Below are 16,277 nucleotides of genomic sequence, written 5' to 3'. Positions count from 1 at the left end.
ATGTTAACTACCTCACCCTTTATTTGTATTGATATTTGTATATACTTGGAGTTAGTTTGAAAGAACATTAGAATAAGCTTGAAAGAGTCCAGTATTGAGATGCTAACTATTGGGATATTTGAAAGACAAGACACATGATTCTGGAAAACAAGGTCAAATGTATAATTCAGGTTATTGCCCCCACTGTTTCCCTGTGTTCCTTTGTGAAAGAGCAGAAGAGAGACAGTGGATTTGGAGCTAGAAAACAAGGGTTCCAGAGCTGCTCAGTCATTTATCCTCTGGGAAATCTACTCACGTGTATTATCTTCCCTTAGATTTCAGTTTTCTCTTTTGTAAATCAGGGATAATAATTTCTTTATAATTAGGTTGTTTTGAGGAGATGGGAAAATGTGGAAGATAATACATAACTCATCTACATGGGAATGCTTTGCTATTGCTGTTAATTGTTTATTTCTTTGGTAATTATTTTGTTAATCCAAAATCATTGTCAAGTCTAAAGGATGGTAGAAAGGAAATTATTTTTTGGCTCTGTACCTTTAAGTAATACAAAATCTAGGGAGGACCAAGGCGAGGGGGGAGTCAGCCAGGAGGGACTTTAATGAGATGAAGAAGAGAGAAAAGGGAGCCTTGTGTTTAAGTCAGCTTCCTGGCCCACACTCTCTGCTTTGTGCCCTGGTTTATGCCCAAGACCCAGAAATCAATAGATTGGGAAGTCTGGTTGTTTTCCTTTTACTCAATTCAGATACAGAAATTAAAGGGACAAGGCAGCTTGTCTAGAGCAAGGCTCCGAACTGGCAACTCTCATTGCTGTGTTTGTTTTATCTTCCACAGAGTTTGACATTTATTTGAATTAGTTGCCAAAATTTAAAATATTGAAAGATTTTGCATACAACCCTGGATTTCTGGCTTCTTTCAAAAAAGTAGGGAGATCTGGCCACAATCAACAGAGCGGCAATTGTATCTTTTTTTTTTTTTTTAACATCTTTATTGGAGTATAATTGCTTTACAGTGGTGTGTTAGTTTCTGCTTTATAACAAAGTGAATCAGCTATACATATACATACATCCCCATATCCCCTCCCTCTTGCATCTCCCTCCCACCCTCCCTATCCCACGCCTCTAGGTGGTTACAAATCACTGAACTGATCTCCCTGTGCTATGTGGCTGCTTCCCACTAGCTATCTATTTTACATTTGGTAGTGTATATATGTCCATGCCACTATGGAGAACAGTATGGAGGTTCCTTAAAAAACTAAAAATAGAACTACCATATGACCCAGCAATCCCACTACTGGGCATATACCCTGAGAAAACCATAATTCAAAAAGAGTCATGTACCACAATGTTCATTACAGCACTATTTACAGTAGCCAGGACATGGAAGCAACCTAAGTGTCCATCAACAGATGAATGGATAAAGAAGATGTGGCACATATATACAATGGAATATTACTCAGCCATAAAGAGAAACGAAATTGAGTTATTTGTAGTGACGTGGATGGACCTAGAGACTGTCATACAGAGTGAAGTAAGGCAGTTGTATCTTTTAGCCTGGAGGTATGTCCTCCAGTTTACATGGTTTACGCTTTGCCCATTTCACTCATTACCTCCTGTAATAACAGTTCACTAGGAAGAGGTCATCTGTGTCTAATGAGAAATTCCCTTTTTCAAACAGACTCTCCCGGAGGTTATGAGTAGATTGCCAATCTTGACCCTTTACTTCCCACAGAGGTCCATCATCAACAGAGGTTTTTACCCTCAGTGTAACAGCTACTGGTGTAAACTTTTCACCTATTTGACCTATCTACGTTGTACCAGCACCTTATCTGCATGAGGAACTTTCTGTATAAGGGAAAGTGGTATTTTGGAGAAAGTTGTAATTTTAGCAAGTATACCAACATGGTAGGAGAACTGCTTCCCAAAAAAACAAACGGCACACAGAGAGTAAAAACAAATAAATAAAACAGGTGTATAAAAATTTTGAAAATAGTCTGATCAAGCAAAGCAGTAGATCTGGGAATTGAAGCTTCTTTTCCTGTAGCTTGGAACTGACAATGCTTAGAATAAACTTATTTATCTCAGCTTGTTTGGGGAATAGCCAACCTGAGAAGAGAAAAAGAAAACAGAAATGCAAAAGACACACAACCCACAAATGCTATTTAAATGAAAATATCAGGCACTATTTCAGTGATATAAGGGGATTTCCAGAAGTAAAATATTCTCTAAGAGTTGAAAGTTAGTATAGAAAGCTAGTCTCTCAGGAGGGAAAACTTGATAATGCTCCTGAGAAAGTTGATGTCCTCCATTGCTACTACGAAATTGTGAGGCTAATTAAGATAATTACAGTGGTAATAATTTTATTTAATGGGTGAAGAAATAACACTTGTAAAATTGTTTCTGGTGTAAATGACCAAAGTTCAAATGGCAGTACCAATTCACTAACTCTAGGAATAAATTAAAAGTTTGACAGGTTTGGGTATCATATGATATGATAGAATTTTTATTATTAAAAATTATTTTATAAAGGATTGATAATGGTTAAATATGAGGTTCATGTAAATACCTTTAGAGCCCAGTTGTAAATTTAAATTTAAAATTAGCAATTAAATTTTAAAAATGTAGTACAAATATTAAAATTTATTTTCAGGTTTATGGGATATTTTGGTGAATAGTTTATAGACATTTTTAAACATTGGACCTTTCATAAAGTAGGCTGAGAGACTAGTAAAAATAAGTATTCCCCTATTTCTCACATTATTGATGAAATGGGTAAGAAAGTTGTGAATCAAAATTATAGGAGCTCCAAAGACATTTAAACGTTTTTTGAAATTTTTTATTTTAGGATAAACCCACTGGATAATTTTTCGAGAAATGTAGTTTGTGTAAATGCTATTACCTTTCCTACTAGATCATAAGCTTTCTGATGGCAGAGTTGCTTCCATGTCTATGAAATCCTTCACTGCCCTTGATCTATATAATTGTGCTCAAAGTGCTTGTTCAGTAAATTAATGCATATGAATAGCCCTTTAATTTACATGAAACTTACTGGAACTCAAGGATACACCTTAAAGAGTGAAGTATACGGTAAAATACGCTAATGGGCAATACTATCATCTTCTTTGACAATAATGAATGAAAGAAAAAGTTTGCAACTAGCCACTTTGTTCCCTCAGCACAGCTGAGATAAAAAGCAGGCTATAACATTAACCCCATAAAACACGTTTACATCACATGATCTTCTGAAGCAGTCAAGGTCTTTGTGACCTTTTTTTACAAATCTCAAAAAAGAAATGTTTTAATCAATACTTTGCTTCCTCAACATAGAATCCACAGACCTTCATTTTACATTATAAGACATGTTTGCTATCATGTCACATTCCTTCGGTATTCTGGGTTTTGACCCAGTGTCCCAAGTGACAAGTTATTCCAAGATGCTAAATTGGGAATCTTAGGGAGGAGCTATTTTTCTTTCATTCCATTTTAAAGGAACACACTTATTGCTGAGGTGACCTGAAAGAGTACATGAATCTCCTCTAAACATCAAGCTTATTATTAGGGAGCAACAAGCACCAGGGAGTTCAGAATCTACAGGGTACTCACTTCAGTTCTTGAACTTTCATTGCTTTTATGCTCCTGTAACTGCATGCTGTCTTCCTGCTTCTTTGCTGGTATTTAGTTTTCATTTGTCGTAATAAATGGACTCTGCTATAACCATTGCAGCTGGTGAAAGCAGATATAGTAATTGTGAAGACTAGTGAGACATCTAAATAAAATTTTAATTTTATCTGGGAGCATTTCTAAATGAAACTAATAACATTGTTAGTTTCAGAAGGCCTAAAGATTATAGATAAGTAACCTCTTTTTTTTTGCCAAGATCCTTTATTTTCACCTTCTGCACCTTGACCTGATAGATTATAATAGCTCTTTCATGCCCATAATGGTACAAGTTGTTCATGGTCCATTTACCCAATTTAATCCTGATACAAACTAACCTGTGAATACAGGAACTATAGAATCAGTAGACTGTAGTCTCTTTTTTAAAAGCAATCATGGTTGAACATTTCCATACGTCCTGTAAGAAGGGATATCCAGTCTTTGTATACTTGAAGAAATAATGCAGTCATTGGAATGCTAATACATTTTAACCATAAAAAGAAAGTAATAAGGGAAAAATGATTCTTTTAAAATACCACATTGTAAAGTGTACAAAAGAGTGCCTAGAATTTTATGAAACAATGACCCTTGAAATCAACTTTTAAAATTGATTGTTAACTGACTATTGTCAAGGTTAAGAACATTTTAAGGGAAATAATTCTAGCACATGTATTTTATAAAAAGTGTTGGAAATTTCCCACCTTAATTAACGAAAGATAGGACTCTAGTGACCACTGCAGAAGAAACAGCTTAATGCTGCTATGTTTAGTGAAGAAATGAAGGGACCGCTTATTTTATAATTCCTCAGAGTGTCCCAAGCCATACATTTTTGTCCACTGGAAACATGCATTTGAAAGTCTACAGTGTCTGTTTCTGGTAAACCTACATATAGAGCATGCAGAATTGCAGGGTTACTTATATGCATGTTGGGAATTGCTGCAACCACATAAGGCGGAAGAAGGTAGAAAGTTAAGAGAGAGACACCAATTCTCTATTTGTTATACAGGCAATAGACAGTGTTTCAGAAGTCTTTGGGTCATCAATCCAGAGTGTGGAGTACAATGTTCTCTAGATCTAGTGGGATCTTATCCACACATACTCAGACTACCTATGACTCTCAAATTCACTGTGTTTGTTTTCAGGGATTATTTTTCCTAATCTTTTTCAAACTTGGAAATCTCTCTACTTTACCTTGTTTGTCAAGATATCATCATAAATTTAATCGATGCTAGGTTGGTCTTGTTTCTTCAAATAACCTTAATTTTTTAATGTTACTTTTAAAGGGAAGCTGATAAGTAACAACCTGGTGTCAGTGAAAAGTTGAGTGCATCCAAAATTAAATTTGAAGTGAGACACATAATTCATTTCATATTCATCGTTTTCAAGAAAGGCATTCAACTACTTAACCAAATAGCCTACCAGCTTTATATTAATTAACCTTTGTTTTATTTTTTATTTAATTAGAACAGATTACATATGTGATAACTTAGAAGCAATATATAGTACTGATATTTCCAGATAATTAGCACTTTCTCATACAAAACAATCCTATTCTTAAACTTTAGTCTTTTCAGAAAAAGATTCCCAACAATAAGATGTTATAAATGTTCTCTGGTACATTTTTAAAAATTTTCTATTTACTTAATTTTGGGTTAGTTACACTTTTAAACTTTTATTTTAGAAATTTTTAAATATACAAAATAAAAGGAATTGTAAAATAAGTTCCCTCGTATCTATCACCCAGCTTCAACAATTATAAATACATTGTCCTCTGATATATTAATGTTCATCTTTATCCTTCCCCAACAGTTTATGTAACTTATTCAAATATTTGGTGGTTAAACGATGAATGATTTAGATATTGTTTTTGCGGATATACTCCCACCACCAGAGCTATGGAAACTCCTAAAGATGCTAATGAAACAAAAACTTTTTTTTTTAAATATAAGCTCATTTTATAAGAGATATTCTGTGAGATAAACCTATTCTATGACCTACTCCTCTGAATTTTTTTCTCATGGCTTTGACTCATGCTTACTTTATAAAACTAATCTACCTTCACATACATACTGTTGTAACATTTAAACATTGACATTAGTATTAATTCTCATTCTTTCCCTCTGTGTGTGTGTGTGTGTGTGTCTGTCTGTCTGTCTGTCTGTCTGTCTCTCTCTCTCTCTCCATTTCTTTCATGGTTTGGAATGACTTTGAATTTTGCCTTTAAAAGAATATTCTCTCTGAATATGTGTGTGGATGCTTGTGTAAACACAAATGTTTCTATGTGCTAGCCATTCTGTGTGCTAAATTGTTTACATCCATTACCTCATCAAATACTCCGATCAGTGGTACTATTAGAGTTTTTATTTACAGATGAGCAAACGGAGGCTGAGATTAAGTACGCTGGAGTCAGTGACAGATCGAAAATTTGATTCCAAGCTTGTCTGATGCAAAAACATATGCATTGCCACCATTCAACACTGACACAATTATTTAATGACATTTTTTTGAAGGTCTAGTACTTAAGTTGTATGGGAACCTGCTCATCAAGAAGGTCAATATCTTCTTGACCACACATGCCTTTAGCACACATACTTATTAAATTTATTCTATAATGTTTTGTATTGTCTTCTAATCATTTCATATTTGTAATTCCCATATCCTATAAGAGATTATATACCTCTCAAAAACTGAAGTCATAATGAATACTTAGTTTACATCACTCCACATTTCCTTAAATGGATATAATAAATTTTTTAAAAGAGAAAAAAGTTTGAATTGCATTTTGAATTTTGTTCCAGAGGATTGTTTCATTTTTCCAAGATATCTACCAAATTCATATACCTAAGGATCATTCATAGTAATGGAAGAATTGCAAACTAGCAAGGCTATATACAATTACAATGAAAACAAATTTATTTTTACCAGTAACTTTACCACTTCTGACCAAAATGTTGTCAGAACTGATAATAGGAAAATTTGTTGGACTGTCACTGTCTCTCCAGTTCTTTGCATTTTCCCTCCCCAAATCTCCATGCTGTCCATTGGGTTGGTTCTACTACCAAGGTAGAGAAGGCAACTACCATTTATTGATTACCAACCATGTTCCTACTCCAGTACCAAATGCTTTCCCTTTGTTATTTTATTTAGTGACATGATATTAAAGAGTTAGATGTTAAAAGCATGAGAACAGAAGTTAAGCTATCCAGTTTCCCAATTCCATCTGCCACTTGCTGGCCATGTAACCTGGTCAAGTAATTTAACTTCTCTAAGCTTGTTTTCTCATCTGTAAAACATGGATAACTTTAGCCATGGCCTCATGGTGGATTAAATGAGATAATCTATATAAAGCTCTGAAAATAGTATTTAACGTATAGTAAGCACTCAAACATTAGCTAGTTGTAATAATTGTGGAATTGTTGTGTAACTATATTATAATACTATAGAAACATGCATCAGCAGTTTAGGCCACAGTCAATGAAACATAAACTATTACCTAATAGCCTTAGAAATCAAATGCACAACATGAAACATTTGATGCCTATCGTGTGGAACTGTTTATACACCATGAATCTGTAGAGTTACAAGTAGTATTTAGTAAAAAATAAATTGTATTATAACACCTGCATGTTTGTATAAATCAAAATATATGATATCCTTCTGTTTCCCCTCTGTATCCTCTGTCATATGATCTGTTCCAGTCATGTGAATCTAAATATCATCTCCATGCAGAATACTTTCAAATTCATGTCTCCAACTCTGCCACCTTCACTGAACTTCACCTTGGTGTACCACACAGGTTCCTGGAAATCTCCTTTTTTATGTCTTAACATCTCAAGATCCAAAAATTCAAAACTAAACTTTCAATTGCTATCCACACCCATGCACACTCAGTTCCCAGCTATTAAAATCTGTTTCTCTTCCATTTTCCCCATTTCACTTAATGGATTCCCTGCCCACCCTCTGCCTGTCCTTACTCTGAGTATGCCAAAACAAGAAACTGACAGTCATCCATGCTTCTGTTCTCTACTTCATTCCCTACATCCAATTATCATTTAGTCCTGGCACTTAGTTCTACCTCCAAAATATTCCTTGAATCCATTCACTTCACTGCTATCACCATATCCCAAACCGCTACTGTCTTTGCCTGGTCCTTTAAAATAACCACCTGATGTACCCATTCTCCTGCCTCTCTATAATCCACTTGTATATGACATCATGTTTCTCCCCTGCTTAAATGTGCTTCTTATTCCCTTGGAATAAAATCCCAAATAATTACCTTACCCTGCAAGATCCATAAGATCACCCTCTTCAACCTCACCTTCTTCCCCTTTCCTCCTCACTGCCCCGTTTCTGATACATTGGCCTTATTTCTGTTCCTCAGTCACCCACTTTTTTCCCCCATTAGGGCTTTTGTATCTGCTGTTTATTTTTCATGTCCTCCTCTTTATACTGTTCTCCTCATCTCTCAGATTCAGTGTAAATATTACCTCCTCAAAGTGCTTTCTTTTCCTGATTACCTTCTCTAAGTAGATCACGCACCTGCTATTCTCTCTCATAAGAAAATTATTCTTGAACGTATTTCAGCTGCTGTAATTTTATATTCATGTGTTTATTTAGTCTGTCTCCCCCACTGGACTCTAAGCCCTGTGAGGGTAGATAATGCATCTGTTTCTCTTGTGATTGTTTACCTAGACAATGCCTAGCATGTCATAGGCACTCCATAAATATTTGTGAAATGAATGACTGAAACAAGAGCATTCTTTCCTTTTCTTCAGAATTCTTTTCTGGACAGATTGGGATGCCAACTTTCCTCGCATTGAATCTGCCTCCATGAGTGGTGCTGGGAGAAAAACCATCTACAAAGACATGAAAACAGGGGCTTGGCCTAATGGACTCACTGTGGACCACTTTGAGAAAAGGATAGTTTGGACAGATGCCAGGTTTAGAAAATGATTTTTTCTTTATTTTCTGTTACCTTCCTCAGATAATGTTTACAAAATAAAAATTGTTCTCATGTGCATGTATCATGTATACACACATTGACATCAGTGGTGATTTTTGTTTGTTTTCCTCATGATGGCTTTTTTTAATGTTTCTACAAATCAGATACAGGCCCATAAAATATGTTTTATGCAAATTTTTTGTCATTTATCTAAATAGTATAAGCACATCACTGGACTATTTGAATGAGTTTTGATATACTACTGATGCGTTTCCTTTTCTGTAGGTCAGATGCCATTTATTCAGCCCTGTATGATGGAACAGGCATGATAGAAATCATCCGAGGTCATGAATACCTTTCTCATCCCTTCGCTGTGTCTCTATATGGGAGTGATGTCTATTGGACGGACTGGAGGACCAACACATTGTCAAAAGCCAATAAGTGGACAGGGCAGAATGTCAGTGTGATTCAGAAAACTAGTGCACAGCCATTTGACCTTCAGATATACCATCCCAGTCGTCAGCCACAGGGTAAGTGCTTGTTATGAATTAACCACCAGAAATATTTTTACCTTAATCATATAATATTCAAACTGTAAAATAACTTTTGTAAGTTAACAGTTACTAATATTTTATGTGTTGTATGATGGAAGTGGTGCCAGTCTTTATTTTAATTAGCTCAGGATTTTTTTCTTTGCTTTTTATTTATTTTACACACAAATAGAGAAATCTTAGAAATTAAGTGTTTTAACCCAAGTCCCCCAATTTTTAGTCACTGCTATTGCATCAGTAAAAGATACTGTGGGAAGCTGTGGAATGTCTTCCGATTTGGAGTCTATTACCTAAATATGATCAGTAAATTAAAGGAAGACACCAAGGACACATTTATGTTGGCCCCCAAATGGTCACTGTGCAGTATATTGGGAAGAGAGGGAATAGTGTATAATAAAGGATAAACCATCTGCTTTGAGCTTTTCTATTTTAAGAGAATTCAGTTCATATGGACATGTGTGTTACCTATCCCCATGTATTCCACATTTTGGTCAATAGTAATCTCTACCTTGGTTTTGTGATTTCATTTCCTCCACTCAATCCTTGTCAGAGTTAATTCTAAGCCTCACATTTCTTTTTCTTTCTTTTTTGTTTTTTTTCCCCCAGGGTACCATGGCCATTCGGTGTAACATCAGCTCATTCTTTTATACCTCTTACCTGACTCTTCCTCATCATGATATATGTCATAACATATGGAAATCTCATTCCAATGAAAATAATGTCCCCATTATCATTAGCATATTTTTGTTTGAGACTTATGATACTCAAATGACAAGCTCTTTCTCAAAGAGGATACTTTTTCTCCTTTTCTCCCTCTTTCAGTGTAGAGTAAGCAGATCTTCCACTTCCTTGGCATTTCTGGTCTTATGGACCACACTTCAAGACTTATTTTAAATTCATGTGGTATTGTCTTATTTTAGACTTGATTAAAAATACTCACCTCTGTGGTTGAAAAATTCTATGTCTGTCCTGTGCCTTTCTTCAATATTTGGCCTTAATTCTCCCTTGAAACTATTTCTCCTACCAAAATGTCCTCATTGCTAAAATTTTCTGTGCTCTCTCTCTGACTTACTCTGAATTAATCTAGTTATCTTTCCAGAAACTAGAAATTTCTCACTTTTAATTTTCTTATGTAATTGATCCTTCTTTGTCACATGGGATTTTCTACACACCCTAAATTATGTGAGCAGTCACGTTAATCCTTTCCTATTACCCTTAGCTCCTCTACTCCTTTCATCCTACAGACCTGCAAAGCATGAGGACATTAAAGGGAGAAAACAGCTTAGTCATTTTTGTGCCTAATAGGTATTCAATAAATATACTGGATTTAACTAAATTGAAATAAGGCAAGAAATCATGATTCTGACCAGAATATGCCACTAATACAATAAAGAAGATACTCTTCTCTAAGACATAGAGATTGCCAACAAACACATGAAAGGATGGTCAACATCACTAATCATTAGAGAAATTCAAATCAAAACCACAATGAGGTATCACCTCACACCGGTCAGAATGGCCATCATCAAAAAATCTACAAACAATAAGTGCTAGAGAGGGTGTGGAGAAAAGGGAACCCCCTTGCAGTGTTGGTGGGAATGTAAACTGATACAGCCACCATGGAGAACAGTATGGAGGTTCCTTAAAAAACTACAAATAGAACTACCATACGACCCAGCAATCCCACTACTGGGCATATACCCTGAGAAAACCATAGGTCAAAAAGAGTCATGTACCAAAATGTTCATTGCAGCTCTATTTACAATAGCCAGGACATGGAAGCAACCTAAATGTCCATCAACAGATGAATGGATAAAGGAGATGTGGCACATATATACAATGGAATATTACTCAGCCGTAAAAAGAAATGAAATGGAGGTATTTGTAGTGAGGTGGATGGACCTAGAGACTGTCATACAGAGTGAAGTAAGTCAGAAAGAGAAAAACAAATACAGTATGCTAACATATATATGGAATAAAAAAAAAAAAAGGTTCTGATGAACCTAGGGACAGGACAAGAATAAAAGTGCAGATGTAGAGAATGGACTTGAGGACACAGGGAGGGGGAAGGGTAAGCTGGGACGAAGTGAAAGAATAGCACTGACATATATACACTACCAAATGTAAAATAGATAGCTAGTGGAAGCAGCTGCATAGCACAGGGAGATCAGCTTGGTGCTTTGTGACCACCTAGAGGGGTGAGGTAGGGTGGGTGAGAGGGAGATGCAAGAGGGAGGGGATATGGGGATATACATATGCATATAGCTGATTCACTTTGTTATACAGCAGAAACTAACACAACATTGTAAAGCAATTATACTCCAATAAAGATGTTAAAAAAGAAAAACAAAAAAAAGGAAAAAAAAAAAAAGAAATATAATCAAAATAATAAAAGTAAAAGAGGAGCTCTTCATGGAAAAAAAAAAAGATATTCTTCTCTAAAACCTTACATCAGTATGGAGGAGTATCTAGTCATAAACACTTATGGGATTGGTTTTAATTGTTATAAATGCAAAAATGTGTACTTATATGGTTTTGTACCCACATTTTTCTGTCTTTTGTGGGAACTTTAATTTTTATGTTTGGAAAAATTTAAATGAATTGGACCATGAAAAATGGCCTGGGTCTATGTATTATATTTTTCCCTCCCTCAAAATAGAATCATTGTATTTCATTTAATAACTGTCTGATTTACACATGTTGTTATGATCCCTAGCAAATTCATAGAAAGGGAAGAAACATGATACTTCCGAGCTTTCCTGACAATTTCATATATATAGAAAGGAAGTGAGACATTCAGTGTAACTCATTTGGTTGAGGGGAGATTTTCTTGACATCTTTACTTAAAAGATGATTTATATGTGACTTCTCCACTTCGCATAAAATAAGGAAGTTTTTACTATATGGATCTAATGTAACATATTTTCCCAGAATTCAGGGCAGATATTCTAGTCTCTAGTCTACTAGAGAGAATGCCACCTATGATGAGAACTTGCTATTTCCTAAAGGAAATTCAGTCAGTTTCCAAATTTGGGAATGGTCAGAGAACATTCTACTTTTCCCCATTGTAACGATCACTGAGCATATAACAATCATTATCCATTTTGTTTATCTGCTTCAGTGAATTAATGCTTTCACTGCTGGGGGGTGGAGGTGGGAAGATGCAGAAATCTACTGACTGTTTTATTCCCAAGGGTAGAATTACAATGAAAATGGTGACAAAGGTTCAGCTTTAACACAAGTACAATAATAGCCCCCTGTTTTCTGGTGAATAATCATGTGAGGTTCATGAAAACTAATACATTTTAAAAATACATGACGTTAGGTTTTATAAAATTGAAAGGTACATGACGTTCGGTTTTATAAAATTGAAATGTATGTCTCACAAATTAAAGAAATAAAGGTTAAAAATATTCTTTGAAGTTATCTAATCCTCCAAGTAGGAAATTAATTAAAGTTTTAACACCAGTTTTCTTACAAGTAAGCGTTCATTATATGCGTAAGTTTCCAGTTTGGTAATTGGACACTTAGAATTTTTAAAAAAGAAAATCTAGTTTAGATTTTTTTTTGGTGTCTAATGTTGTTGTATGGGATTAAGAAGAAATAAATCAAAGCGTAGACATATGAAATAAAGGAGCACTAGTGGGTATTTTAAATCTAATTTTTTTTATGGTATAAGAACTTAGAGTTAATGGCATGGCCTTGAGAGTCCAGCTGCCTGGGTTCAAATCCTATCCCTATGATTTATTAATTGTTTGATGTTGGGCAGTTTACTTAACCTCTCTGTGCCTCAGTTTCCTCATCTTGAGATAATAGTATTTACATCATAACATCAAGTAAACATGAGTTAATCATCATTTAATATAAGCATATCAAACATGAGTTATTATGTGAAAAGATCTTAGAATGGTGTCTCATACATCATCAGTGCTTTGTGTTTATATAAATATAAGTCAACTGTTAAAAAGTAACAGTTGTTGCGATCATATCATTTTCCTAGCCTCCTTTTGTTGAAATTTAGGTTACATTACTGTTTTTAAGACAGTTTTGAACATATTTTCTCATATGTAAATAATTCATAATGGCCTTAATATCATCTTTTATAATCATATCAATTTTTATATGAAAAATGCCAATAAAAATGTGAAACACAATCTGAAGGAGAGCAATATGATTGATTTATCAAGAGAATCCAGGTGCAGTCCAATGAGTAGATTATCAAATCTCTTTTCTCTACATTCAGGTTACCATCTATCACCACTCCTCATACACTAGTGCATGACATAAAAATTATGGTTATGTTAGTAAAAGGAATGTTTAAAAGTTTATGTAACATCGTAAAATAATATTTGCTCATTACCAGTAAGTTATAGAATGTAGAAAAACAGGGAACAGAAAAAATGTAAACCTATTTTTCCAGCTCCCAGAGCAACAAACGTTTCCATGTTGTTTCTTCTGGTTATTTCAACAGAGGTATTGAATAACACAATAATAAACAAAACTTTCACTATCTGTTGATGAACTACTACGTGCCATTTAGGTTTTACTTTTTCTTCCTAATCATCAGAGCCATCAAACAAGGTAATTATTCCCACTTTCTATGAGGAAGCTGCAGCTCAGGGAAGTAAAGTAACCTGACTCAGAGTAATAAATCTCATTGAAAGGCAGGCAGTACCAGGGTTTCAATGAGCGTGCCCAACTTCATAGTCCATGATTCATTCTTTGCTAAATTAAGAAAGCTTTTGTATTCCTTCATATTTAATATCATGCTTTATTTTTAATTTTGTATCTTCCTTTTTACACTTAGCATTAGCAACTCTCTTGCTATCATTGATGCCTCATCTCGTTTTTAATAACTACGTATTTTCACATCACATGTGACTATCAAAAATGATCCCAATTATTTGTCTATTTTTGGATACTTAGTTTGATTTTAGTTCATTTCTATTCTGTCACTAATAATTTTAAGGCATGTATCTATCCATAAATATCATTTTCCATATTTTATAGTCTTGGGTTTTATTGTTGCTGTTAGCAGGTTATATAACCTTTTGTAGTTGCCAGAAACAAATACATGAACATAAGCCCTTCCAAGAAGCAATAGCATCACTGAACCCCAATGAAAATTAGATCATTGTCTTTCTTATATTATTTCTATATTTATTTTTTAATCTATTTCCTTTGCAACTTGCAAATATACAATACAGTATTATTAACTATAATCATCATGCTGTATATTACATCTCCATGACTTATTTACTTTATAACTGGAGGTTAGTACATTTTGACGTTCTTCATCTATTTCAGTGGGCAAACCCCACTTCCCCCTCGCCACTCACACCCATCTCCAGCAACCACCAATCTGTTAGTCTGTTCTGTTCTCTGTATCTATGAGCTTGGTGTTTTTGTTTTTGTTTTTTAAATTCCACATATAAGTGATATCATACAGTATTTGCCTTTCTCCATCTGACTTATATCACTTAGCATAATGCCTTCAAGGTTCATCCATGTTGCCAGAAATGGCAGGATTTCTGTCATTTTTATGAATAATATTACATTATACACACACACACACACACACACACACGCACATCCCACATCTTCTGTATCCATTCCTCCATCATTGGACACTTAGGTTTTTTCCATCTCTTGGCTCTTGTAAATAATGTTGTAATGAACACAGGGGTGTATATATCTTTTCAAGTTGGTCTTTTCATTTTCTTTAGATAAATATCCAGAAGTAGAATTGCTAGATCATATGGTAGTTCTATTTTTAATTTTTTGAGGAACTTCCATGCTATTTTCCATAGTGATTGCACCAGTTAACATGCCCACCAACAGTGCACAAGGGTTCCCTTTTGTCCACATCCTCACCAACACTTGTTATTTCTTGTCATTTTTATAATAGCTATTCTGACAGACGTGAGGTAATATTTCACTGTGGCTTTGATTTTGCCTTTCCCCGATGATTAGTGATGACAAGCACCTTTTCATACGCCTGTTGGCCATCTGTATGTCTTTCTTAGAAAAATGGCTATTCAGAGCCTCTGCCCATTTATTAATCAGATTTTTGTCTGTTTGATATTGAGTTCTATGAGTTCTTTATATATTTTGGATATTAACCCCTTATCAGATATATGATTTGCTAATATTTTCTCCCCTTCAGTAGACTGCCCTTTTGTTTTGTTGATGGTTTCCTTTGCTGTGCAGAAGCATTTTAGTTTGATGTAGTCCCATTTGTTTATTTTTACTTTTCTTGCCTTTGATTTTGGTGCCAAATCCAAATATTTCTAGTCATAGAAATGACACTTAGGATTTATATATTAGCCATGAAGTTATGATATTAAAGTGAAGATGATATTAAAGAGGGGGAAATTGGAGGTAAGGCAGGTGGTTTGGATATATAATATCTCCTGTGCCAAAAAAGTAAAGCAAGAAAGTCTAGAGTAAAGTAGGAAGGACACAAAGTAATAGTTTTATTGTGACAGCAACCGTAGGGACTGAGGACAAAAATTTGAATATGAAATACTGGGAAATTCAGAACTAGAATTTTATATACATTGTGTTATAATTTAGTATAATCACATTGTATCTCCATATGCTTTGGAAGATATATATTCACTCTGTTCCACTAATTGGACATAACTGGGCACTCTAACCTAAATTTTTTATTTTCTGTATCTGGTATATATTGGGAATATATAGCATGTAGTTGATACTTATGGCCATTTACTGAATAAATACGTGGGGAGAATGTTGTTTCCTTAGCACAGAGGGAAGTTCCATATATAAACATATTTGTTACTTTTTTAATGAGCAAGAACATCAAAATTGTAAGTTTCCCTTTAAAGTAAAAATGAATAATTTACATTTATGAAGCCATCTAGTCCAAATATATTTTTATCAGAAAAACACAGTTATTAATTGAATAAATTTTGAGTATATTAAAAAAACAACACAAAAACATCATAAAGGTTTTATGATAAACCCTTCTTGAGCCATATGTTAGTTTCTGTTTGGATAATGAGATCTGGTCTTGCATGATTAAGCACTGGTAAAAATGGTTTCATCATCATGACTTTGTAAAAATAAGAAAGGTACACACTTATATCATGTTTTATTTAGTGCTTT

General features: G+C 34.4%; 1 protein-coding gene across 1 annotated transcript in view; it reads left to right on the top strand.

Annotated features, from left to right (window-relative positions):
- The window catches only part of LRP1B (LDL receptor related protein 1B), a gene marked incomplete at its 5' end in the record, with an annotated part of 1,526,008 nt that overhangs the window by 871,054 nt on the left and 638,677 nt on the right, over positions 1-16,277 (top strand). Inside the window, 2 exon segments of the mRNA XM_057550915.1 lie at positions 8,429-8,593; positions 8,881-9,125. Of these exon segments, the coding sequence (XP_057406898.1) occupies positions 8,429-8,593; positions 8,881-9,125 (410 nt within the window).

Source organism: Balaenoptera acutorostrata, chromosome 8 (assembly GCF_949987535.1).
Source record: "Balaenoptera acutorostrata chromosome 8, mBalAcu1.1, whole genome shotgun sequence".
Classification (NCBI taxonomy): Eukaryota; Metazoa; Chordata; class Mammalia; order Artiodactyla; family Balaenopteridae; genus Balaenoptera; species Balaenoptera acutorostrata.
The sequence above is the reverse complement of the archived record's forward strand: the minus strand, read 5'-3'. Positions and strand labels throughout refer to the sequence as shown.